Source organism: Acinonyx jubatus, chromosome D2 (assembly GCF_027475565.1).
Source record: "Acinonyx jubatus isolate Ajub_Pintada_27869175 chromosome D2, VMU_Ajub_asm_v1.0, whole genome shotgun sequence".
NCBI classification, from domain to species: domain Eukaryota; kingdom Metazoa; phylum Chordata; class Mammalia; order Carnivora; family Felidae; genus Acinonyx; species Acinonyx jubatus.
In genome coordinates this window covers 76920410-76947329 of record NC_069393.1, presented here as the reverse complement: position 1 = coordinate 76947329, position 26920 = coordinate 76920410, and the positions used below count along the sequence as shown (strand labels likewise).

At 43.0% G+C, this 26920-nt stretch overlaps 1 protein-coding gene across 3 annotated transcripts; it reads right to left on the bottom strand.

Annotated features, from left to right (window-relative positions):
- Positions 1-591: 591 nt before the first annotated feature.
- LOC106969407 (ATPase PAAT) lies at positions 592-25954 on the bottom strand. 3 transcript variants are annotated; one of them, XM_053207545.1, is made up of 9 exons: positions 25520-25943; positions 24719-24925; positions 23622-23694; positions 20881-21087; positions 16080-16534; positions 8557-10701; positions 2748-2782; positions 1906-2026; positions 592-921 (listed from the first exon to the last, which is right to left on the bottom strand). In XM_053207545.1, the coding sequence occupies exons 1-6, from the start codon at positions 25681-25683 to the stop codon at positions 10467-10469; spliced, it is 1341 nt and encodes a 446-aa protein (XP_053063520.1). In that variant the 5' UTR covers positions 25684-25943; the 3' UTR covers positions 592-921; positions 1906-2026; positions 2748-2782; positions 8557-10466. The 3 variants fall into 3 exon arrangements, with proteins under 3 accessions (XP_053063520.1, XP_026919101.1, XP_053063521.1); XM_027063300.2 differs by lacking the exon at positions 1906-2026; XM_053207546.1 differs by lacking the exons at positions 592-921; positions 1906-2026; positions 2748-2782; positions 8557-10701 and having other exon boundaries at positions 16263-16403; positions 25520-25954.
- Positions 25955-26920: the final 966 nt, after the last annotated feature.

Genomic DNA, 26920 nt, shown 5'->3' with positions numbered 1-26920 from the left:
GCATCTCACCCATCTTTACCTTCAGGGTCCTGCATTGCCGAGGACCTTGCTGTGGCCCTGGTACCTTCCATGAGAAGCGTCTGCTGTCGCCTGTGGGAGAGAATCGCCCTACAGAAACCCTACGTCCTCGGAGCCAACATAGTGCCCAGGGGTCTGGAAGAAATCAGCGTCTGGACTGACAGCATGCCCTCAGATGTTAGCACCTGCCAGGGTTTGAAAACTGGTTCTGAGGCTTGGTTAAACCCAAAGGAGGATATCCATTTTGTTCAGAGTCTCAAGGAGAGGGCTCCGTGTAATACGATCCAAGCAGAATTAAGCACCAGGATAAAGTTTCTCTCATTCAGAGATGCCGTGTTTCCCTTTGAGCCTAGGGTGCTGGGAAGCTTAGTCTAAACCTAGTTTCCAGATGCTTTTATTTTTCCACCCCAAGCATCTGGCACAACATCCCTTCTTGTTCAACTGCCTTTTTCTCTATTACTCTTAACTCTCCTTCTTACACTGCAACAGAATATTACAAGTTTACTCGCCCCAAGTCCCCAAGTGACTACTACACAAATTTAAGTAATTTAAGTACATGACCAACAACAAAAATGCCAGAGGCAGAGAGGATTATTTTTCTCTTGCATATTTATTCAAAAGTACATAAATATGTGGTACCTAACATGATGTAAACATGATTTGAACCTGACTTGAATAATGAATCCTACCAAGAAAGAAATACCGCGAATGAAGATTTTTGTGCCAAGTCCAGGTCTTTTGGTTACGTCACAGAATCATGGTGGCAGGGGGTTCGAGTTGGCATTCAAGTTACATTCTTCACAACACCGGATGCTGGGATAGGACCCATTGGTGGAGTCTGGGGTCATCGTGACTGTGGCCTCATTATTATTGATGGTCAGAGCCAAATATGCCTTTGAACATCTTAAGAAAAGACATACACAGAGCATGAGATTAGAATTTTTCTTCTCCATCCATTTGTCACAATTGTCAGGGGTACCTGGGAAGTTTAGGGCTGGAGCCAATCAAATGCATGCCACCAGCCCCAAACTAGAGTTCTCTGGCCCTGTCCCAAGTTCCTGTCTAACCCCCTCCTCTCTTAGGATTGTTAGAAATGTAAAATCAGGTTGCAGCAAATAAGGGAGAGTGAACTACAAGCGTGGGTCACCCAGCGGACCACTGCAGGCCCATCAAGTGCAGAGCGTGATCGGGAAGGTGCCACAGAGGGCCACCCCCCAGGTTCTGGAATTTACCTTCTAGCTCACAGGCTTAACTTCCCTAGGATGGGAACAGCACTGCTTCTGAGGACCCATCTCTCCCCCATTGGAAGATTCCTCTCTCCCAAAGTTAGTTATCTTTAGTCTGATCTACACTCCCTTGAGTGGGTGTGCCCCAGAATCTTCATACAGCTCAGCTCCCCCACAATCCTACAGGCCCACCTCCTTGTCCCCTAGGCCAAGCACAGCAAATGAGACAACACAGTGAGAGCTCCCCCAACGCAGGTAAGAGAGTGAGAGAACACTGTGAGAGGTTCAGCCTATCCTCTGAGTGAGTCTAAGACCCAGACTTGTTAGAGCCTCTCCCACAGTCTGCAGTGTCTGGGACAGAGGGAGGGCCCGGCCAACGTGCTGAATAAACTGGCTGAGGGTCACACTGAGAGGGTAGGTGAAGCAAAGCAGCACCCAGCCACCTAGCCGAGAACATTCTACTTATGAGCTCACAGCCCTAAGCCAGAAGGGGAAAAAAACCAAGGTTCTACACTCACCTGCCTTTGCCTTTTCCAACCCACTTGCCCTTCCTGCCCTCACCCAGGGTGGGGCCACAGGGCAAGGAATGACCTTGCTCAAGCAGAGAGCCCCAGGTATCCTATTTGAGGGGGTATTTTTCACTCTTACCCACATCACTCACTTCAATGCGTTGGCTACTTTGTAGTAAAGACAGATGACAACAGCCATCAGCACAAATGTGACAATCAGTAAGCCACCACCAAGGGCGATGATAATCTTGAGGTCAAGCATCTCACACACACCTGGGCAGAGAAGTGCGGGTGAGCAGCGAACGTGGCTTCCCTCCCCACACACCCACCTAGCACACACTTCCTTCGGCGGGGGAATCATGAGCCCCAAACCACAAAGCCTTACATGTGTAAAACATGCAGGAATCTTCCCGGGGAGGCCTAAGAACACAGGCTGACCCAGAGGGGAAAGGGTTTATTTGTGGATGAAACGCAACTGAAATGCAAAGTCCAGAGAGAAGGGAATCGGGAGAGAAAATGGGAAGAATTTCTGCCTTTCACAGGCCCTCTCTTGAGCAGGTAGTTTTACTCCCAAACACCTGGGTCTCGTGAACTATATTCCCTGATAGAGTCAGGAGTGACCCCGTGCTGTTCATCAAGTTTAAAACTTGCCATTTCTGAGAATGACTAGGGAGATGTCTGTTTTCTTTCTTCCCCAAATATCATGCTGTGCAATGCTGAGAATACGCAAACCCACACTGTAAATAATATGTTTTAAGGAGGAAAAGGTCTTAATTCTCCCACTCCGACGGTCATCTTACGGTTTAAGGAGATCCTAGGAGCCCTTGTCCCTCATTCTGTCTCTTGAGGACACCACAGGCCCTTTGGCCATTTTTTCTGCTAAATACTGCCAGGGAGAGGTGTCTGGGATCAGCAAGTTGCTTAACACTCTGAAATTGGGGAACAGGGAGGCAAGAAAGAAGCCTAAATAATTTTAAGTGCTGAGCATACTTACGACAATTAACCTGTCCAGATCTGGATGAAAGCCAACTAGTAAAAAAAAAAAAAAATTTTTTTTAATTTAGGGAAGACGCTATTTTATGAAACCTGTAATTTGAGAAAGAAGGATCGAATCATCCTTGCTAGGAGGAATTAAGATCCAAGGTTGAAGAACCCACTTTAGAAGCACAGCCACCGTCCAGCCCCATGTCCTATGCCACAGGCATGTGACATCGACTCTCGGGATACCAGCTCTTCACGGAGTTCTGAATTCTGTTCCATGTGTGGGTACATGTTAGCACCCAGGAAATAGAAACACCATTTTGAGCCATTTGATTCTAAGTCTTTCCTTTTTCAGGTCTTACTTCCCTCACACTGATTTTCAGGATTTGACTGCTCCTCAAAAGTAGGTTTAAGATTTCAATTAAAAAAAAATAAAAAGATAGAAATACAGAGAGGCTTGGGGCACCTGGGTGGTTCAGTCGGTTAGATGTCTCACTCTTGATCTTGGGTCAGGTCATGATCTCACGGTTCATGGGATTGAGCCCCGAGTCAGGCTCTGTGCTGACAGTGCGGAGCCTGCTTAGGATTCTCTCTCTCCCTCCTTTCTGCCCCTCCCCTGCTCACACACAAGTGCACGTACACACAATCTCTCTCAAAATAAACAAATACACATTTTTTAAAAAAGATATGGGGAGGCTACAAATCTTTTTACACTTCAAAGTCCAGTTATAGAAGACTGGTTGACTTTATGCTATAGCTACACAATGAAATAACATAATGCCATTTACTAGGATTCAAGTATATGCTCATTGACATTGGAAGATGTTCACACTTGATTGGTGAGATACAAGGGTCACAAAAATGAAAAGTTGAATAGGACACCTGTTTTAGTCAGCTGTGTATGACAGAGGCCCACAGCCAGCCAATCTAGTAACATTAAGAGGAGACTCTGGGTGCAGACGAGACGGCTTAGACTTGTTTCTCCCTGCCTCTCTATCTGAAGCGTAACTGTAACCCCCGGAAAAAAAACAAGAGTCAAAGAAGAACTCTGCAAGTTGGAAAGACGAAGGCCAATGGGGTAGGGACCCCGGGCCTGGAAGAGCAACACAACAGCGGAACAGAAACAGGTGATCCAGGCCGGTGTCTTCCAACTCTGAATCTGGCGACAGAAGGTGGCGCCAGTGGGTGTGCTGCTGTGGGATTTAATGCAAGACAAGCGAACATCCTCAAGCTAGCGCCGCCACAGTGGTAGGTGTGTGGTGTGGCAGCCCCAACTGACAGTAAAAGGTCAGGGGAAGTGACCTGCTTCCTTACTGGTCCCAAGGCTCTGCTCTTCTGGGGGACACTGGGATGGCCAGTTGACAGCCCAAAGGGGATCCACTATAAGAAGCATCTTTGTCCCTGTGGGCCAGATTCCCTTCTCCCACTTAGATCTACCAGATGGCGCTAGCCTGGGGAGTCTTCTGCCCCTTCTGGCAGCACTGTCAGGGACCTGGAGGCCCCAGTGACACTACAGAAACTGAACAGATCAAAACAGCACTGCAAAGCCTCTGGACATTAAATTGTCATTGGAATGTCGCCCCACAAAAGTAGACCAGGACCTGCATGCTAAATCTAAGCAGGGTGACTGCCTGATAAAATTAAAGATTTAAGTAGCACTTAGCTGAAACAGCCAGGATCAATGGAAAATCACCTGTAGGACCAAGAAACAGAGAAGTAACTAACACCTGAATGAGAGAGGACCGTAAACTGATGCTATCAGCAAGATGAATCACATGTTGGAGTTATCCAAAAAGGATTTAAAGCAGATATCATAAAAAAGCTTCAACAATCAGTAACAAATCTTCTTGAAACAATCAAAATATAGAAATCTCAGCAAAGAAATGGAAGTTATAACAAAAGAACTAGGTGGAAATTACAGAACTGAAATGTACATTAACAGAAATTCAAAAAAAAAGCAAAAAGCCTCACTGGATCGACTCACTAGCAGATGGAGATGCCAGGATCAAATCAGTGAACTTAGGACACAGCAAGAAATGTACCCGGTCTGAACAAAAATTTGACAAAACCTCAGGGACCTGTGGGGCCATGACAAAAGATCCAAAATTTATGGCATCAGGGTCTCGGAGAGGAGAAAGGATGGGGCTGGGTTTCCGAAGAAATAATAGCTAAACACTTGTCAAATCTGGCAAAAGACACAGATTCAAGAAGCTGAGAAAAGTCCAAACAGGATAAAGTCAAGAAAATCCATGGCAAGACACACTGTAAGTAAACATACAAAAACTAAAGACAGAGAAACAAACTTGAAAGCAGCGAGAGAGAAACAACACACTGCCTACAGGGGAACACACCGATTCAAACGATGGACTTCTCATCTGTAACCTCAGAAGCCAGACACATGTAGCACATGACATTTCTCAAGCACTGAATGAGAAGAACTTCAAATTCTATACCCAGCAAAACTACCCTTAAGGAATGGACAGGGGGTAGGAGAGATGTTCTCAGATGAAGAAAAAGAATTTGTTCCAAACAGATCTACCCCTTAAAGAATGCTTAAGAGAAAAATAAAGTGAAAATCACTGAGCAAGTGATGGGGATGGAGAGGAGTAATTTAGGGAGGATCATCAAGAAAGGCCTTTCTGAGGAGGCGATATTTCAGGAGAGGCCTGGAAAAAGGGAGAGGGCAAGCTGAGGAAGTGCATTCCAGGCAAAGAAAATACTGAGGACAGACTCCTGAGACTGTAATGGGTTTGGTGTGCTCAAGGAACAAGACAAAGGCTGTTGGGGTAGAGTGGGATGCGTGCAGGGGAGTGGCAGGAGGAGACCAGTCAGAAAGATTAGCCAAGGATACAATTTGGTGGGGGTTTAAAGCCCTAGTGAAAAGCCTAGACTGTTTCTTTTGCTAGTTACAGAACATTTTTGCAGTGTGTCGGGGTTTTAGGAAAGAACCCACGTAAGCTGGCTACAGAGCCTGTGCTTTTAGACAGAGACCAATGGTTCTCAAAACGAGCGGGCTTCCACGCCAGCTGGAGGGCTTCAGGAAATGCAATGGGTAGCCCCACCCTCAGAGTTTCTGATTCAGTATGAAGTGGGGTCCAAGAATCTGCATTTTAGTAAGTTCCAAGGTAATGCTTGATGCTGTGGTTAGCTGAACTAGACTTGAGAACTACTGCTCAACATGATTGTGACTTCCCTTCTGCACTTAAGACATTATATTGAAGAGGGACTTCAAAATTGCTCGAATAGTAATGATTAAGAACCATGTGTGTTGGGGCACCTGGGTGGTTCAGTAGGTTAAGCGTCCAACTTTGGCTTAGGTCAAGATCTCACAGTTCATGGGTTCGAGCCCCGCGCTGGGCTCTGTGCTGACAGCTCAGAGCCTGGCGCCTGCTTCAGATTCTGTGTCCCCCTCTCTCTCTGCCCCTCCCCTGCTTGCGCTCTCTCTTTCTCAAAATAAACATTAACACACACACACACACACACACACACACACACACACACACGTCATTCTTACTGTTTAAGAAGACAAAAAGAGAACATGGTAGAGAAAGGGAAAGAAGAATTTAACATTTGCCATATAGCATCTTCTATATACCAGGGGCGTCATGTTCAGAATATTATAAACCTTATCCCATAGCATGAAGGAGGCTGTGAGATCTTCCCTTTTACGGAAGAGAAAACAGGTCAAGAAAAAGGCAGAATCACTCATCCAATGTTACACAGCAGGTGAGGGACTAAGGTGGAAGGAGACTTCAGATCTGCTCACCCTGGTGTATCTTCCTCTAAGCCATCTTGAAAATATGTCTTCCAAGGGCATTTGGAGAAACACTGTCAAAATGGTAGAAAACCACGTAAAAGATGCTACGTTTGCTTTACCTTGACAGAGGTGGCCATTAAAGAAGAGCTGTTCCTTTTCACAGCCTTGGATTTCAAATGTCAAAGGGAATCAACTCGAAGTAGGAAGATCCCACCCCACAATCCACACGGGCCTGGGGAACAGGAGAGGTGGATTCCAGGCCCACCTTCCTCCCATGACTTGTCAAAATTGTTGGCAAAGCCATTCAGCTCCCTGGACCCATTTCAAGACAGTGGGCGCTGTGTGGTTTGACAATGGTGGCGGTGGCGGCAGCTGCTAGTCTTTGAGACGTTTCAACGTAAACAGACACATCACGCGTTATAAATTGCGATAACGTAAGCAGTCGGTCCCTCTGCTGGTGGCTCATCTCCAGCTACACGTGTACTCTCTTCACAGTTTTCATCCCCATGGAAAGTGTGAAAGTGAAAACATTAACATTTTTGATGGAAAGTCTACCAACAGGTCTCTGCTAGGGAAAGTCTGCAGGAAAAATAACTACGCTCCATTTGAGTCATTTCATGGTTCAGAAATTCTGACTCTCAAGAAGTCAAAGTTGCCTGAATCTTGCCCTCCTTCTCTTCTGGAACCCCTGGTTCTCATTTAAACATAAACTTTCAGGAGCATCTCCTAGACACACAAGGCTAACACAGACACCTGCCCTGGGTGTTTGAAATCATGAGTCTGTTTCTTCAGAGACAGCCATTCATTAAAGCAGGGGTTCTCTGACTCGTGTGCATAAAAATCACCCGGAGAGCTTGTGAAATCTAATTCCTGGGCCCCACCACAGATTCTGATTCGCTGGTTCTGGCATGGAGCCCATGACTTTGCCTTTCTAACCAGCTCCCACACGAGGCAGATGGACGGGGCTGGTTGAATGGCTACGTGTTGAGGTGTACTGTGTGACAGACTGAAGCAGACTCTCCAGGCTCTGAGCTGTCAGCAGAGCCCGATGCGGGGCTCGAACTCATGAACCGCGAGATCATGACCTGAGCTGAAGTCAGGGAGGAGTAGGCATTTCAAAGGATCTCAGGGTTATTATGAAACAGGCTGAAATGTCTGCTCCTCCCTCTGGTCTCATTCATAAGATCTGCGTTGGGACTGGAGAAACTTCAAGTTTGACAGCTTCCCCAAGCGATTCTAACGAAGACTGGAGAGCAAATGATGAGAAATATGGACCTAATTTCTTAGGCAGTCAGATGTTACGTGGTTCTGCATTCACAGCACCCAGATTCCACTGCAACCCAAAGCAGAATGCCAAGAAACTCTGCAAGTGGGTTCAAGAGCAAAGCTCCACTCTGGTTTGCTTTCCGAGGCCCAGAGTTGAGGATGCCACCCTCCTCGTAAACTGCTGAATCCTTGGTGTGGGCGGATCTCCAGAGTGGAGCAGTCAAGGCTCTCCGAAGCCAGACCCGGGCCACCTTTTCGGGCCTTACCTCTAGCCACTACCTGACCTGCATCCTAGGATTCAGCCAGCCTACACCATTTTACACCCCCCCTAGAAGGAGCCGTCATGTTGGCTGTCTGCGTTTCACTTGTCCGGCTGCTTGCTTACTTACTGGGGAGGGGAGGGGAGGGACCGAGGGTGTCTTCACGAAGGCTGCATCCGAGCTGAGCTGTGAACCACAGTGTAGGGTAGGGAGAGGTAGGAAGCAGGGGAGGAGGGCTCCCGTCTGCTGGCACCAACAGTCTGAGGAGCCACGGGAGGGAAGGACAGTGGGGAACAGTAGGTCAGGCAGAGGTGGCTGATGAGGCTGGAAAGCTAGGCTGGGGCCAAATGAGGAGGAGCCTCAAACACTTGACTCTGCGGCCACACCTGAAGATGAGTGACAGGCCGCAGCCCTGCACCGAAAAGACTGACAATCCAGTGATATGGGATGGAGACCTCAACGCACCCCCATGGGGAGGAGGGAGACAGAAAAACACTCCAAGTGGTAAAAATGTACAAATGAAAAGACATAACCCTCACCTTGATTTAATTTCTTGATCACCACACATCCCCTGCAGCTACTTTAAACCGCAGCAGGCCTGTGAAGGTGCGTTTGCTCGTTCTGACTTCGCACATTTGGCTTTTACAGGTGGAGAAAAGTTACAAGGAGAAAAAGACTTCACAGAGACTTTGTAAATACTATGTATGGTCTCCTGCTTCTGTTGAGCAAATTCTGGCAGTATTTTCTTAGGAAATAACAATAAAGCAATTATTACAGAAAAACATACTCATGTACAGCAATTTACAAATATAAGAAAATCAGTATCTGTGAATATCTAATATATATATATATATATATATATATATATATATATATGGTGCAGCTTAGGCCTTCATTAACATGGAAAAACTGAGAAATGGAAAATCAGGAATTAAAGCTCTTCTAAATTACTTCTAGTACCATAATCATGAATATTGTATTATTGGAATCATTTTATAAGACATACTTGGTGTTCTAGTTGTAACTCTATTGAGATTTCCCAGCCAAAGAACAGACCGCAACTATCAGAAGCTGCCTAATTGTTAACGAAAGGGTTTGGCTTTAAGTGACACACCCTTCTCCTGAGAGCAGGAAGAAATGCTGTTTGGGGCGCCTGGGTGGCTTAGTTGGTTAAGCCTCTGACTTCAGCTCAGGTCATGATCTCGCGGTTCATGAGTTCGAGCCCCGCATCGGGCTCTGCTGACAGCTCAGAGCCTGGAGCCTGCTTCAGATTCTGTGTCTCCCTCTGTCTCTGCTCCGCCTCTGCTCTCTCAAAAATTAATAAACATTAAAAGAAATTTTTCTTCAAGAAATGCTGTTTAATGGCTACATATGTGGTGATTAAATTAGGAAAAGCTTGATAAAAGTGGTACAGAGACCTCCTGTCACTGAGGTCAGAGTGAGTCGTACATGAACATTGTATTGGTTCTCACTATTTAAACAACTAAATTCACCAAAACGTTAAACGAGTATAAAACATCTTTTTCAAGTAGAACAAATATTAGATGAAATGAAACTATTTCTATTTACTCAAGACAGTTTCCAGAGTAGACGCATTTATTTTTTAGATGCAAATATACCACCCCTCAAGACATGTGAAATCATTGTCATTTCTGAAAATTACGTCTGCCAGAGAGAACCGCGAGCTCCTTGATTCATAGGCCTTAATCCTTCTGTGAGAGCCTCAGTGCTTCACGCTGGAGACATATCAGAGAAGGGCTCTGGAAAGAAGAACCACTATCAGCTCAGGAAAGAAGAGTTCCTTACGCTTTCTGGGTTTAGTGAGATCCAACTCGTTTTCCACCAAACGCTAACCTGGAGTAATAATCTTAACAAAGGCCAGTTCTGATTTTTCTCTCCTACCCACATAGAGCTCCAACATGACAGAATGCAAAATTAATGGCCCCATGTAAACTAATGTTGCAGAAACATCACATCTAATTTTTTATCTGAAATAAACAATACAAAATGTAATTATGTGATTGAAACTAAAGGTTGAGATTCTTAAGTACTCAGTTTTAGAAAAAGAAAAATATATCAAATACTGTTTTTTCATACCCTTAAAACATAAGGTTTTTGTATAAATTAAAACAGCACTTAAATCAAACACATATACAATACAGACTCATGAATTGCAATAGAAATCCTTGAAAAGTTTAAACACTTAAAAAAGTAAACAAAAGCAAACAATAAAAATACTGCAAATAATTTATAACCCTATCGTGTTATTAAATCTTAGCGCACAGTACTGGATTCACAGTAACAAGTAGAGCTAAAACGAACACTGAGGTCACCGTACGTAAGATGGTGATCCTCAAATGCCATTAAATACTTGCCTTGAACTTGTGGGGTTTTGGCTTTCTAATAAATACGTAATAAATATCTGTAGCGCACGGTCCGTGTCGAGCACTTATCTTTCTCCGTTTGACAGTCTTTCCCCAGAGTCCCACTGTCGGAGGGCCATCCCGGTGGGTGGGGGGCAGGGACTCTGCAGCACGTCCATCAACAAAGCCATCTTTGTATCTATGTGCTTCTGCAGTTTATGTATCCGCTGATCAATGTAGTCCACAAGCTTCTTTTCCATCAGTTCCATATTTTTAGTAAGGACCTTTTCCAAGTAGGAGCACACAGGCTGCTCTTCCGTGCTACAAATAAATTAAAACACACACACACACACACAATATAACAATGATTCCTGATGTCATCACAAAAGCAACCAAACTCTATTAAAACAAGCAGCCAACACACATTGCCGAAATCTGCCTCCATAGCTGTGCTCTCTTCGTACAACATATTTCCAGGTTCCAAAAATACACATGGAACAGGCAACCACGACCCTGAGTGCCCAGAGTATTCTGAATCTTTAATTCTTTAACCATCTAAGCATACAATTGAAATGAGAATATAAAAATGAAGAGAATTTCTACCCTCAGAGAGCAAGTCTTTACAAAGGCTCTGATTTTAAGCTCCAAATCAGAACAGATACCGTCCGATTTTTTAAGCTCTTCACATGTCTTCTAAGAACTTCCCTAAACAACCCTACAATTTAAAGGTTTGCCTTTTGTCACCATCTAAGTACCAGAAAGTTCTTTTCTAACCTAATGCGAAAACATGTAGAAATGAAATGTACTGGACTGGGCAAACAGAAATAAAAATAGTAAAAAGCACTCCAGTTCCTCGAGTTCACAACCAACCAACGAACACTTCAGAGTGTGGTCCACAAAACCCCGGGGTCGCCATGACTTCTTCAGCTTCCGTGAAGTCGCAAGTATTTTTATCCTACTACTAAGATGTCATCTGAACTTTTCATCCTCAGATTCTCATGAAGGTACAGTGATGTTTTCCAGAGGCCACATAAGGTATAATGTCACTGCTCTGATAATCAACACAAGTTGTGGTTGTGTATTCTTCTGTTTCGTAGACTTTCCTAAGGTAGTAAGCTTAGGGCATAAATATCTTTTTCAGAGATTAACTCAGTTTGCTCTTGGTACCTCTATGGTCTTACTAGCTATTGATGATATATACTATAATGCAACATACAGGAGAATGCGACCAAAAAAACTAACATTGATTTTATAAATTTAAAATAGTACCATCGTTATGAAACCTTTTTAGAAAATATATTTTTCACAAAAATTGTTATATTACTATAGAAGGGGCTTATTATTTTTAAACAAATGAATTTTTTATATATTCTACATAAATAAAGGTTCTTTAGAGTCCTCAATATTTCAAAGCGTAAAGACCAAAAAGTTTGAGAACACCACTCTAGAATATAGGAGGGGTTTTTTTAAACTGTGTTTTGTTTTGTTTTTTTCCAGATAACTATAGATTTCACAGGAAGTTGTAAAGACACTGCCCTTCACCCACTGGTCCCAATGGTTACATCTCACCTAACAATGGCAGAATACAAAACCAGAAAACTCATGCTGGCACAGTGCACGTGAATGCCGTTCTATCACGTGTACACACATTCTCGTGAACACCAGCACAGTCAAGATGCACAACTATTCCTTAACTAATGATCACCGACCGTCACGCTGCTCCCTATTGTCACCTCCACTCCCCTCAGCCCCTCCATCGCCAACACCTGACAACCACCAATGTGGTCTCCACGTCTAAAATCTAATTTCGGAAATGCCGTACAGATGTAATCATACAGTGCGTGGCCTCTTGAGATTCTCTTGTCACTCAGCGTAATGTCCCCAGGAGCCACCTAAGCTGTTACGTGTGTCAGTGGTTTGTTCCTTTTTATTGACTAGCAGCCTGTGATATGGATATGTCACAGTTTAACTGTTCATCTATTTTAAGACATTTTGCTTGTTTCCAGTTTTTGGCTATTACCTAGAAATAAAGCTTCCATGAACTGTGCATAGGTTTTTGTGTGGATGTAAGTTTCCATTTCTCTAGGAATAATGCTCAGGAGTAGGATTGCTGGGTCATGTAGTAACTGTTGTTTCCTTTTCAAGAAACTGCTACAGTATTTTTTATAGTGGCTGCGGCATTTTTACCCCCACTGGCAATGTAGAAGATCCAGTTTCTCCACATCCTCATCTGCATTTGGTATTGTTACCATTTACCGTGTTTATTTTAGCTTTGGATAACCGTGTAGTGGCATCTTGCTGTGGTTCTAATATTCATTTTCCTAGTAGCCACAAAGTCAATGATGATCATCTTTTCACCTGCTATTTGACATGTGTATCCTTTCTAGGAAAATGGCTCTACGTCTGTTGCCACCTTCTGATTGAAGTTTTTCTAATGTGAGTTTTGACAGCTATTTATTAAATATAAGTCATTTGTTAAACTTGTAATTTGCAAACATTTTCTCCCAGTCTGTAATTTGTATTTTATCCACTTACCTGGCTCTTTTATGGGCAGAATTTTTAAATTTTGATGGGATTCAAGAGATCAAAGTTTCCATGACTGTGATCTTGTGTCATCTAAGGAGTCTTTCCCTGGTCTTAGGTCCCCAGGCTTTTCTCTTATATATTAAGAAAGTTTTATACCTTTATGTTTAGCTGTTATGTCCACGGTAATTTTCGTATAAGGCATTTAGGTCATGGTTCACTTTTGCCCTTTGGATATCCCATTGCTCTCGCACCACGTTAAAAAAAAACAAAACAAAAACTATGCTTTTTCCACTGAATGGCTGTTGCACCTTTGTCAAAAATCAGTCAGCCATAATTGTTTAGGGGTACTTCTGTGTGCTCTATTCATTTTTTTATTTGAAAGTAAGAGAGACAGCGAGGGAGAGAGGGGCAGAAGGAATGAGGGAGAGGGAGAGAGAGGAGATGGGGGTTGGGGGAGAGGGAGGGAGGGGGGAGGGAGGACGGAGAGGGGGAGGGGAGGGGGAGAGAGGGAGAGAGAGAGAGAGAGAGAGAGAGAGAGAGAGAGAGAGAGAGAGAGAGAGAGAATGAATCCCAAGCAGGCTCCATGCTCAGTGCAGGGTCTGACACAGGGCTCAATCCCTCGAATGGTGAGTTCATGACCTGAGCCAATATTAAGAGTTGGACAGGCATTTAACCAAATGAGCCGCCCAGGTGCCCTGTATTTTCACATTTTAGAATAATCTTGTCTACATTTATAAAAAATGTTTTTGAATTTTGGAAGGAATGCCATTAAACTTACAGATCAATTTGGGGAAAACGGACATTGTTACTATTTTGAGTCTTCAAATTCATGAACATGTATGTCTCTCCATTTATTCTGGTCTTCTCTCTTTCATCACCTATCTTATAATTTTCAGTCTATAGATCCTACACGTTTTGCTACATTTTTGTTTTTGCAATTATTTTTCATAGATTTATACATTTTACATTATTTACATGTATTTTTATGTATCTCATTTTCTCTGGAGCATCTAATTTTGTCTCAGAGCACACTGGCTTCATAAAATGAGTTGAGAGGTCTTCCCTTCTCTTTTTTTGGGAAGTGTTTAAATTGGGTTCTGTAAAGGTTTGGTAGAATTCTCCAGTGGAACCACTTGGGCCTAAATATTTCTTTTATGTTAGTTTTCAAATTGTGAATTCAGAACTTTCAGTGGTTATAGGACTATTCTGTTTATTTCATCTTAGTTGAGTTTGGTAGTGTGTGTTTTTTTGAGGAATTAATCCATTTCTTCCAAACTGTTAAAGTTATGAGCATTAAGTTACTTGCAATATTCCTTTCTTTAAGAAGTTTATTTATTTTGAGAGAAAGAGCGTGTGCACACACGTGTGAGGGGCAGAGGGGAGAGCGAGAATCCCATTGTGGTGCTCGACCTCATGAACTGCGAGATTACAACCTGAGCCAAGATCAAGAGTCAGATGCTCAACTGAGTCACCTAGGTGCCCCATTCCCTTTTTAAAATGGACTTAGAATGTGTAGTGACATCTCCAGTTACATTCTTTATATGGGTGATTTATATCTTCTATCTTTGCCTGTATTGCTAGCCAGTCTTACTAAAATTTTGTCAATTTCATTGAATTTCTTCATGGATTTTCTTTACTGTTTCCCTGTTTTTAATCTCATTGATTTCCACTCCTTGTCATTCATCTTCTTTCTATTTGCTTTAGGTTTATGTTGCTAGGCTTCGAAATTACAAATTCAACTTCTTGAATGGTTATGTAGGACAATTCTGATTATTTCATGTTTGCTGAGTTGTACTTTTGTGTTATTGAGACCTCTCCTCTCTTCTAATGTAAGCATTAGTGCTATCAATATTCTACTCAACACTTCCTTAGTAGCTGCATTCCACGGTTTGATCTACTGTATTTTCATTCGTCTCCAAGTATTTTTAAAATTTCTAATGGGATTTCCTTTTTGAGCTGTAGAATATTTAGAAATGTGTTGCTGAATTTCTAAGTGTTTGGACCATTTTGCTGCTGTTGTTGTCTTTGTTATTGATTTCTAGTTGGTTTCATTTATGGTCAGAGAATATACTTTGTGTGATTTCAATGGTTTTAAAATTGGTTAGGCTTACTTTATAACTCAAGAAATAATCTTTGTGATTCTTCCATTGGTACTTGAAAAAAATGTGTATTCTGATACTGTTGGTGGAGCCTTCTATATGCCAATTAGATCTTGTTGGCTGGTATGTAATTCTTTAGTTCCAAACTATTCCAACTGCCTCACCATCAGATGAAAACTCTAAATTAAGGGAGATAAAACTGTGGCAAAGTGGGTAAGCCAAAACTATGACCTGAGTCCTGAATTCCTGAATGACAAACTACACTTATGTAAAGGATAGGGAACATACTAAATTCTTTTTTTTTTAATGTTTATTTTATTTTTGAGAGAGAGAGAGACAGAGTGTTGTGGGGGGGGGGGGGGAAGGGACAGAGAGAGAGGGAGACAGAATCTGAAGCAGGCTGGGCTCTGAGCTATCAGCACAGAGCCCAATGCAGGGCTTCAACTCATGGACTGTGAGATCATGACCTGAGCCAAAGTCAGATGCTTATTAACCAACTGAGCCACCCACGTGCCCCAGGAACATACTAAATCCTTAACCATTGCTTAATCAAACCTGTGCTGCTAAAATATGAGACTATAAGATCAGGGGATAAGAGCCGGTATACTACAAATAATTATTATCCAAATATATATAGTTTTGATTATTCCAAAATTAGCCCAGGTCAAACATGATCTACAAAGAAAATCTATTATAATGACGTGCTTAACATACCGAGCTCAAGAACAGAAAAAGCATAAATAAATAAAAACACAATGTAAAGCTTATGAGTCTACAACTCCTTGGTACTCATTCAAACTTTCTACTCCAACCTCTCTGAGGTTATAATCCTCCCACAAAATCCCCGAGAAGTGCTCAAAACCTCCACTTTCAGGCACTTCTTTCAAAGCAACCAATTCTACTTTGTATAATAGTTATTCCTTGTAAGTGTGTTAATGGTAAAATGTGGAAGCTCCTAAAATTATCTTTGGAAACACATTTTTAGGCAGTGTGCACGGAAAAAGTCTGTTTCCCTTCAGGCCATTCACACACCTACCTAATCTAAACCACATCTGTTTCAAAATAAATACTTACGCAACACCAGCAATGTCTCCACCAGCCTTAGGGATGGTTTCCTGCCTCTTGGTGTTACGTCCCACGCGGAGATGGCTAACTTGACTACATAAACTCTGGAGAAAAGGCAGCAAGTCAGAGTTAGGTATATTCGAGTTGTCACTTGCTTTCTTTGGTAGGAGAGAAGAAACCGCATTTTTGAGGTCATTCTCAAGAAGAACGTGGCTTGGTGACACAGTTTTATACTCTTGGAGGCTCGTAGCCTTTCCGCCACCGGGTGGCTGCAGACTTTGATCGGTGCAAGCTTTCAAGTCTTCAGTCACGTTTCCAGAGGTCAAGCCGGTTCTGAAAGGAAAAGGCGTGGACGGGGACTTGTCCAAGGCCCCCGAAGCAGATGATGACTGCAGGTCAATCCCACGTCCGTAGCCAGGATTTCCCAAAACCGACTGAAGCCGCTCGCCAATGGGAATACGATTCTGAGCAAGGTAAAGAAATACACGTCTCTGTTAACAGTCATGACAGCGAATTTTGGGGGTAATGACTGTGAGGCAGGCAACGTGCATTCTTTCATTTGACCCTCAAAACGTCCACACGAAGCAGGCTACAATTACTACCCCCATACTGAGTGGAGGAGACCCAGGCTAAAGGTCACTTGGCTACGGTAACACAACTAGTTAAGTGGCAGAACCGGGGCATGAACCTGGGCCACCTAACTCCACAGTCCAGGCTTTTAATGATTTCTCCGTAGTTTTTCCCTAAAGGAAATATTAAATATTAGCATGCTTGGTAAAACTGCATTAACATTCACGTCTCTGCTACAAAGGCCTCCTTAATTTATGGCGATAAAATATACTACTCAACTGAGTCACAATAATTGGTAATTTTCTTAGAGTTAAATATTCCCCTACTTTCCACATATGATAAACTACTCATTTTTACTTAGCCATGTCTTTTGCAATGAGTTTTTCATGGAGGCCACACAGTCACTTAAAATTAAATGTACTACATACTTTTGTGACCTTTTCAATGAATAAAATGAGCTACCTTTGGCTGTGTTTCTTTTCAGAATTTCCAGGAGAATAAGAGTTCTGTTTTGTGGCCTCAACCAACTGCCCATGCAGTATTATTTCCTGAGAAGATTCTGGCTTACTTTGAAGGGAAGGCTGTCATATCTCTGCTATGCTCTTCAATTTTTCCACAGGAGGAAAACATAACTAAGTGTTAAGACATAAGGCTCTATCCTAAAATCAAAACAATAGAACTGTATGATAGGTTCTTATCAGGATATATCACCCCATAGATCCTGCTGTTTAAGAGTTTGTGAGAGAAGGACATCTGGGTGGGTCTGACTCCTGATTAAGTGTCTGACTCCTGATTTTGGCTAAGGTCATGATCTCACATTTTGTGGGTTCAAGCCCTGTATCAGGCTCTACACTGAGTGCTGACAGTGCAGAGCCTGCTTGGGATTTTCTCTCTCCTCTCTCTCTGCCCCTCGCTCCCCTTGTCTCTCTCAAAAATAAACAAACAAACATTAAAAAAAAAAAAAAAGAAGGAGGGGCACCTGACTGGCTCAGTCGGTTGAGTCTGACTTTGGCTCAGGTCATGATCTCACAGTTCATGGGTTCGAGCCCCCCATCGGGTTCTGTGCCAACAGCTCAGATGGAGCCTGGAGGCTGCTTTGATTCTGTGTCTCCCTCTCTCTCTGCCCTCCCCGGCTTGTGCTCTGTTTCTGTCTCTCAAAACTAACCGTTAAAAAAAATTTTTTTAAAAGTCCAATGTAAATGTATTCGCTACGCAAATTTTCATTTTGTTATTTCTTAATATTCGGATCATAAGAAAACCATTGCTTTTTAGTCATTTTTTTCCCTCAGATCAGGGCTCTTTGGGTGATGTTTTTTCTCTGTATGAAGTATCAAGATATTCACAGGTCAGTCTATATGTCACTAGAGTAAATGAACAAACCTCAGGTGCCTGGTGGCTGTTCTACTTCTTTTTTTTTTAATGTTAATTTATTTATTTTGAGAGAGAGAGAGAGAGGGCTCATGTGTGAGCAGGGGAGGGGCAGAGAGAGAGAAGGAGAGAGAGGGTGAGAGAGGGAGAGAGAATCCCAAGCAGGCTCCACACTCTCAGCGCAGAGCCCTACTTGGGGCTCAAACTCACTAACTGTGAGATCATGACCTGAGCCAAAATCCAAGAGCCAGATGCTTAACTGACTGAGCCACCCAAGCACCCCTTCTTCTACTTCATGTCAGTTTGTTCAATTCTTATTTTTACTTGTCCTATCATATATTATTTTGAAGTCACATTAAGTCCTTTTGAAAGTGAACAGCTAAATACATATTAAATAATCTAAAGAACTCACTCTGCCAAAATAATTCCACTTTGAAGAATCTACCCTAAGGAGATATTGGAACAATTTACAAAAATAGATATTCAAATTCCTTCTATGTGTTGCTACTCATGCTACCAAAAAAAAAAAAAAAAAACAAACAAACAACAAAACTAAAAAGCTTAAAATATTCATGAATCAACGACTGGTTACATTGGTTACGTACCACAGAATATCCATAAAATCACAGAGATATTGCTTTATTGCTTAATAAGAGGCCCATGATATCCTGTTAAATGGAAAATTTTACTGAGTAACATGTACAGTATAAAAGCATTTACATAAAATTGTGCCCGTATACTTACACATGAATATATAAAGAGCTATGTATATGTGTGGGTATACGTAATTTCATCCACATGCGTGTGTATACACACACACGGATTTCTGAAAAATAGTTTTCTCTCTCTGTATGTTGTAGGACTTATAAAAGCATGAATTTTCTATAACTTTTATATTATAAAAACCTCCAAGATGTATCACTTTTCATACTCAGAAAAAAATAAAATTATAAAGTCATTTTTATTTTAAAGGGGAAAAAGTCCCATAATATAAATCCTGAACAATTTAATGTTTTCTCTAAGAAAATGGGGCATAGCCTTTCATTCAGGTAACTTTAAACAACCGCTGTATGTTAGGTACTTTGATATAGAATTCCTACTTGGTTACTCTAAATTACTAGAGCAAAAAATAAATCAAAGCTAGTATATCTGAACTTCAAATACAAGAAAATAAGGAATAACTTTAACATTTACTGTGATAAAACAAAAGTCTGTATTGTCACATCAGACCTGCATGACTCGTGAGTGTCAACCTTTAATAAAGCTTTCAAGGAAACAAGCAATCCCCAAGGCACGGGTGAAGCAGGGGGAGGTCTAGGATTCTGACACAGCACCCCACGTCCTTTCTTTCCCCTTCAGGACAGGCCCAGGCCCAGTCCAAATTGACACATGAAGGCTGTAAACAGTGTGTGGCTGACCACTTTCGTAGCAGGCATGAAACACCCCCATTTTATGCTTGGATAATCACATGGTTCATGTGGCATTTTCCAAGAAGCCATGCCTTAGATTCCAGAGATTTCTGGTTTGTTAACAATAATCAGTCCTAGACAATCAGGATGCACTCCACAAATACGGATTCTCCCACATTAGGATGTTGAAAAGGCGACTGAACGGGACCATCTTCCTTCCCCAGGGTGTCCCCCCACACTTCCTCGCATGAAGCAGTGGGAGGAAAGCTAGTTACCACGCAGTGTCTACAGTACTAACCCGTGAGCGGTGACTGGGACAGTGTATGTAGAGTTTCTACATGCACAGAACACTCTAGAAGGATACACACCAAACTGTTATCAGCAGTTACCTCTGGGGAACGGGATGATAGCTAGGAAAACACTTTGACGTTTTACTCAATAACCTTCTGCACGGATTCAAATTCATGGCAAAGAAAACGAGTACAACTTAAGGAATAAGACCTTAAGATTTAAAGACATGTACCTCTCCCCAAAATAAATCTACCATCTTTTTTTTTCCCCCAAGTCAAGTTTTTAAAAGATAGAAATCGGTCAGTGAACGAGTCATATTTAATCATTCATCTCTTCTATTTACAAAATCTTTTGCTTTTGAAAACTTTTTAAAAATCTTCAGTGTTTCTCCACAGAATCTTTGCACTGAAAGAGTTATTCTCCAACCACAGTGTGCATAAAATTAACATAGCATACTTGTTTAAAACACTGATTCCTGGATCCCACTCTGGGAGACTTAGTAGGTGGAAAAGTGTGGCCAGGATGTGCATTTTGTAAACACTGGAAAGGATTATGATATAGGCGTTCTGTGGATCATACTTAAAAGACACACTATTCCTAAACCCTTTCAAATAGTAGTCTCAGGAGCTTGACAAGTTCTTCCATTATTCTCAATATTCCTTTACACAACTCTCCTCCAATTTCCTCTTTATCTCTATACTTGAGAAAAACTTTCTAAATTGCTCAAAATATTGCCTTATCTACCAACAAGGTGCTAAGTGAATAAATTCATGAAAAACTGTGAGGGTCTGTAGTAAGGTATTTTGTAGGAGGGAAAGTCTACAAAAATGCTATTTTACAAAAGCAAAGAAAAGATTTAAGTCAATACATGTCCTTATAAAAAGCCGTCACTCTGAAGTTAAACAAAAAAATTTTTTTTACATTTATTTATTTTTGAGAGCAGAGACAGAACGTGAGCAGGGGAGGGGCAGAGAGAAAAGGAAACACAGATTCTGAAGTAGGCTCCAGGCTCTGAGCAAGCTGTCAGCACAGAGCCCGAAGCAGGGCTCGAACCCATGAACCGTGAGATCATGACCTGAGCTAAAGTCAGATGCTCAACCGACTTGAGCCACCCAGGCGCCCGGATCACTCAAATTTTTAAGAGTCCCTGGACAGAATCCATTTCTACCTACCTGCTGCTGAAATCTAACCATATCCATCAGTTGCTGAGCTCCAGGTGACAACTTTGACCCCATGGACTCCATGATAGTCTGGACCCTCCGGAGGTCTATCCTTGATCCTAGAGCAGGAGAGCTTGTTGAAGAACTGGCTGAAACCCGCCTCATGTGTACCACAACTTTACTGATGAACACACACTGCTTTTCACCAAAGGAGAGCAACTGTACAAAACAAAGAAGTTTCAGAAAATAATATTAAAAACAATCATCATTTAAAGTTACTCTTAAGAGTGAAGTATTCAAGAATCAAAAAATTAAATACATTTTCATTTTTACATTTTCTCTAGCATAGTCATAGAAAAAAATTCAAATTTATCATGAGGCTCAGAAGTATTTAAATAAAAAAGCCCTTTCAAAGTAACAGACTACACATAAAATAGCAAATGGGGATGGGAAACATAAAATAACATTTACTCAGTTTTTTTAAGGGATTAAAAATAAACTGTACCAATCTGAGAACTTAACATACTGCAACTTGCAATGTAAATATAAATATTTAAAGCAAAATAAGGCTGTCTAGAGCCCATGCTACGTTGCTTCTGAAATACTAAATGTAAGTCAGTACTTTAGAAGTTAGAACTGTAAGGGAATGTCAAGATGATCTAATATATAGCTTGATACCTTACATATTTAAAAAATGAGTGCAGGGTGATTTTCTAACTTGTCAAAGGACACCCAGGTAGTAAAGGTCAGAACTTTGGACGTAGCTCTGCCAGCTTTTACCCCAGTAGTTTTCCCAATGCTTCATGCTGCCTCATTTTGTCCATGTTTCTGAACCAAAAGACATTTTATGTGTGATATGGACAACAAAGTAGCAAAGTGGAAAGGGAATAGGATTTAGAATCAGACAGAACTGGGTTCAATGATGACTCTACTTAGAGCCTGTGTGATCCTGGGAAAAGGCAAAAACCTGAAATCAGGAGTAAAATGAGGGAGGGTAATAACGATTTCACAGAGTTGTCCTGAGAAGTACGTGTTAAAATTTCCAGTACTGACCACACTGATTAAGGGCTCAAAACTGTGCACCAGTAGCCATTATTTTTATTTTAATTTTCATATGTTATTGCCCTGGAAGAAGTCCTCATAAGATCCCCCTAAATGAAACAGGTCCTTGCACTCCCTCCTACTTTCACAGAACAGTCACAAAACATTCTCCTTCAGAGACACACAAGCCCATGTATCACACAAAGACACAGGTGAACACAAATCCACGATCAAAAAACTCAGTGGGACACGAAAGATCGGACTGTCATCAACAACTAAATAAACATCTCATCAAATTTATACATCTACATTCCAACCTCCATGTGATCTCTTTCATGCTTTTTGATTCTCAAGTCTTCCTCACTATTGAATGTAGGACATATTTTGCACACTTTTGGACATGTCTTGGCCACTATACTATTAGCAATATGAGGGTTTTGCTCCAATTTATTTTATTTCCGTTAATTCCTAAATGCTTAGTATAGGATCTGGGATCAAATGGCACTCTAATTGTTGAATGAATGAATCGCTTTATTTAAAAGACTTTAGAAGTTACTAGCGTTTACTCCTAAAACAACATCTTGGAATATTAACAACAGTTCTGTGACCTTCTCTAAGTAATAATAAGCACAGAGATAAAATATTTTAAAGGTTTTTTTTTTTTAATGTTTATTATTTTTGAGAGAGAAACAGAGACAGAGAGCAAGCAGGGGAGGGACAGAGAGAGGGAGACACATTATCGGAAGCAGGCTCCAGGCTCTGAGCTGCCAGCACAGAGCCCGACACAGGGCTCGAACTCACTGAGAGATCATGACCTGAGTGGAAATCGAATGCTTAACTCACTGAGTCACCCACACACCCAAGATAAAATATTTTAAAGATAAAAATAACTCAATGATTTACTGTCTTTAGTCTCCTTGTATAACCCACAAAGTAGGTCCAAACAGGTGAGGAAACTTGACCAAGGCTGTTTTGTTAGCAACAAAGCTCATTTAATAGTCAGGGCTTCTGATTTCCAGCTAAGTACTCTTTCTCTAGACTCTAATGACCTCATTAAAGTTCACTGTAATAATATTTTTCACGCTGAAGACACCAGTCCAAATTTCTTTAACTCTGTACTGCCTTTGTCTGGAACTTCTCTGTGTTCTCTTTGGATGTTTTGGGACAAAAACTGTCACTTTCTTTGCACCTAAGTTCTACATAAAAATAAAAAATGTATTTAAACTCAGTTTTCCAAGGCTTAAAGCTAAAAGTACGATACCATTATATTAATAATAGCATATAACATAGCATTGCCATAGCTAGTAAATGTTGATTTATTTTAAAAGAAGAATGTTGATAATTTTAAAGTTCATTTATTTATTTTGAGAGAAAGAGAGTGCAAGCAGGGGAAGGGCAGGGTGGGGGTGGGGCAGAGAGAGTTCCAAGCAAGTTCTGTATTGTTCAGTGCAGAGCCTGATGTGGAGTTCAACTCATGACCTGTGAGATCACGACCTAAGCCGAAGTCAGAAGCTTAACCAACTGAGCCACTAAGGTGCCCTGAATTTTGGTAATTTCTTAGAGAAGAATTTCTTCTTCCATGTTTAGTATTTCTCAACTAAAACCAGGGACCACACTGGACTTACCACATTAGTGAGCTATCAGAAAATAAGTTTATGTAGTACAAAAACAACTGTAGTTTTCAAATTAGTTGTAATTTAGTGATTACTTACCTTTATTTTACAAGCATGTGTGGAGAACTCCAATTTTAGATATTTTTTGTACAAAATAATCTTTTCACCTTCACTACAAATAAAAAAGAAATGAATTTTAAAAATTTTCACTCATTATCACTTTTAACAGTTACGTTTAAAAATGAAGGTTTCCAGGACAATACATAAATCCTGAGATTCAGTTTTCCTGGTAAGACATGAAGAACTGTAGGTTCATACTGAGTTGCACTGGATAAAAAGACTACATCTGTCACTTACTACCTATATAAGATAATTAAAAAAGATAACAAATGTATAATCATGTAGCACAGAGCATATTTTAAAGCTCAATAAACATATCCATTATTTCCAACATTATGTGGTATAATAAAACCGTTCATAGCTTGAATTTTATTAAAGAAGGATTAGGACAGAATCTTTTTAAGAATTCGGAAAAAAAATCAAAAGTATAATAACACATTCAATATACTTGTATGGCACAGTCTGGGGTTTGTGCACTATTTGTAATGGGCTTCCTACAAGAAAATGTGTTCAAAGTTCCAGCCTAATTAATTTTTGGAAAACAGACCATTCTGAGTTAAGAAGAGAGACAAGAAACATTTATCACAACTTCGATTCTAATCAAAGTCCTCCACTAACTAGCTATGATGTTCTACCAACTTATCTGCCTTCTGTTAGCTCCCAATTTCCGCATTTATAAAAACTCCTGAGGGGCCCCTGGGTGGCTCACTTGGTTGAGCACCAGACTCTTGGTTCTGTCTCAGGTCATGATCCCAGGGTCATGGGATTGAGCCCCGAATGGGGCTCTACCCTGAGTGTGGAGTCTGCTTAAGATTCTGACTCTCTCTCCTCTTCTGCCCCCTCCCCCACTCACACTCATTCGCTCTCTCCAAAATTAAAAAAAAAAACAAAACAACAAACTGGGCTCATGTACACGCCAAGATTCCTAGCGCCAAAACTTCTATTCCTGCTGGTATGTTTTTCTCTTCTCTCCCTTAGTGTCTGGCCTCAATGTCAGAGAATCAGTAAACGCCACAAACGCTGGGGAAAAACAACACTGCTTGGGGGGAACACTTCTGCATGAACAAGTTACAAACCTGTTATCCAGATCACTACAAACATTCTTGCCCCTACTGGTTCCACAGTACTCCTCTCCTAAGTATACTTCCATATTTCTTGCGGAACTTAAAATGCCAATAGAAACGATCTCTTCACCTCCGTTAGGGTCACATCTCAGGTAAAGGAAGCAGGGGTTTTCATCTTGGTCACTGTTGAGGCTTCTTTTCAAAATCACCAGATCTTGGCTGAAAAGTAATTGTTCAAACTCTCACACAGTGCACCTGTCTGAACGCTGCTCACGACCCTCCTATTGGGCCACCAGGACTTCTTCTAACTCCCTCCCATTTACCACGGCGGTCCCCGCACCCTCCCAAGCACCCAACAGACGCTCAAGACAGATTCACAAGGAGATGGGCACGCCACCCACCGGGGTTTTCCCCTCTACTTTCTCCTCGACTGTGGATTCAAGCCTCTGCAGTCCTTCTCCTTCAACATAAAAAGTTCCCTGGGCACCTACTGTGCGCACAGGAGGGGGAAGCAGAATGCAACAAAAGGCAAACGCGGCTCTTTCTCATAATTAAGCTGATGGGGATTCTCGACAGTTCGTTTTTCTAACGCCCCCTCGGGTCGACAACAGAGAGGCCTCCGTCGGGTCGCCTGGGGGAGGGAGGCGGACCCCGGGGGCGACCCGGCGGAGATGCGGGGCCCCCGCAGTCAGGTCCTTCCCGCACCCCGGGCCCCCCCACCCTCTCTCCGCTCGGCCCCGCCTCCCCTCCCGGCTCCCCCAGGAGCGCGACCATCCCGGCGCCGCGGCCCCGGTCCCCGCCGGCCCTGCTCACCCCGGGTCAGGCGGCGCCAGCAGCTGCTCCCAGTCCAAGTCCGGGGCGCCGACACCAGCCCGGGTGAGATGGAGACTCCGGGCCAGGGCTCCGCAGGCAGCATCCCAGGAAGAGGCCAGCATCGGGCGGCGAGTCACTCCCGCCTCCTCGGCCCGGGTGTCCATGCTGCAGCCGCCAGCCGAGGCCAACCCCGGAACCTCTCTTCCACCGCTTGCGTTTCCGCCAGAGCGACGGAGGTGAAAAAGCACAGCGCCTTCCGGCTCGGCAGGCTTCAATTCCAAGACCAGCCGCTCCTTGTCCAGTGGGGAAAGAACCAGGTACCGGAGACGCGCATGCGCGCGCCAGCCAGCCTCAGCAACGCGGTTCCAAACCTGCCCGGGAAGAGCTCAAGGACGGAGCATGCGCTCCGACGGCCCCTCGGCCTACGAAAGGAGCTGTGCGCAGGCGCGGGGCGAGACTGGCGGGAACGCAGGCGGATCTTTCGACGTTGGTCCGAGGAAGTAGCAGGTGGTGTGGACGACGGTTGTCTGGCCGCCCGGGAGGGTTGGTCCTTTGAGGAGAGCCCATCGTCAGGTAGGAGTGGTGCCGTCGCTGCAGGTGACCTGGAGGCCCTGCTGCCGAGCCTCGCTTTGCCTGCGGTGGACGCCGTGGCCTTCCCGCCGACCGCAGACCCTGGGCGGTGATTCGGGCCGTGCAGTTGGGGTTTCTTTGACCCCCCCCGCGGTCCCCCAGCACGTCGTCCCCGCGGGCGGCGGGTGCGTGGATGCCGGCAGCTTGGCTTTAGCAGGCGGAGGTTTGCACGGTGTCACCGGGCTGCAGTGCAGCCGGGGCGCCGGCCGGACGTCGCCCTGCCGGTGAGCGGCTGGCGCCAGGGCGGGACGGCGGCGGGGTGACCTGGCGCCCTCCAGCCTCGGCGCTGGAGGGGAGGTGTGGAAAGCGGCCAGAGGGGCGGCGGTGGCTGTGAGCAGAAACCTGTCCCGAGCAGAAGTGGGACCCCAGTGCTGGTGGAGTGACATCTGAGCTGGGACTTGAAGGACCTTTAAGCTTTGATTCCGGGAAAAAGGAGTTGATGGAACTTTCTAGTTGCCCCATGGGATAGGAAGGTAACTGGGGCTTCTCTGCTCCGTCCTGTCAACCTTACCTTGTAAAAGAACTGGAGAATTAGATTCAAATAAAATTGGAATGTCAGCATTCTTCGTAGTTGGGCTGTCAGCCATGTATTCATGGTGGCATTCAGTCCGGAAAGTAGAAATCTTACTCTGCGCCATATTAATTTTGTTTTAGGACTGCATGTTCTGAGTTTTTTGTTTCAGTGCAAAATAATTTTTTGCTTTTCTTGAGTTCTTGAGTTATGTTACAATATGTGCCCAGTGAGAATACGGATTTCCCTCATGCGCGCAA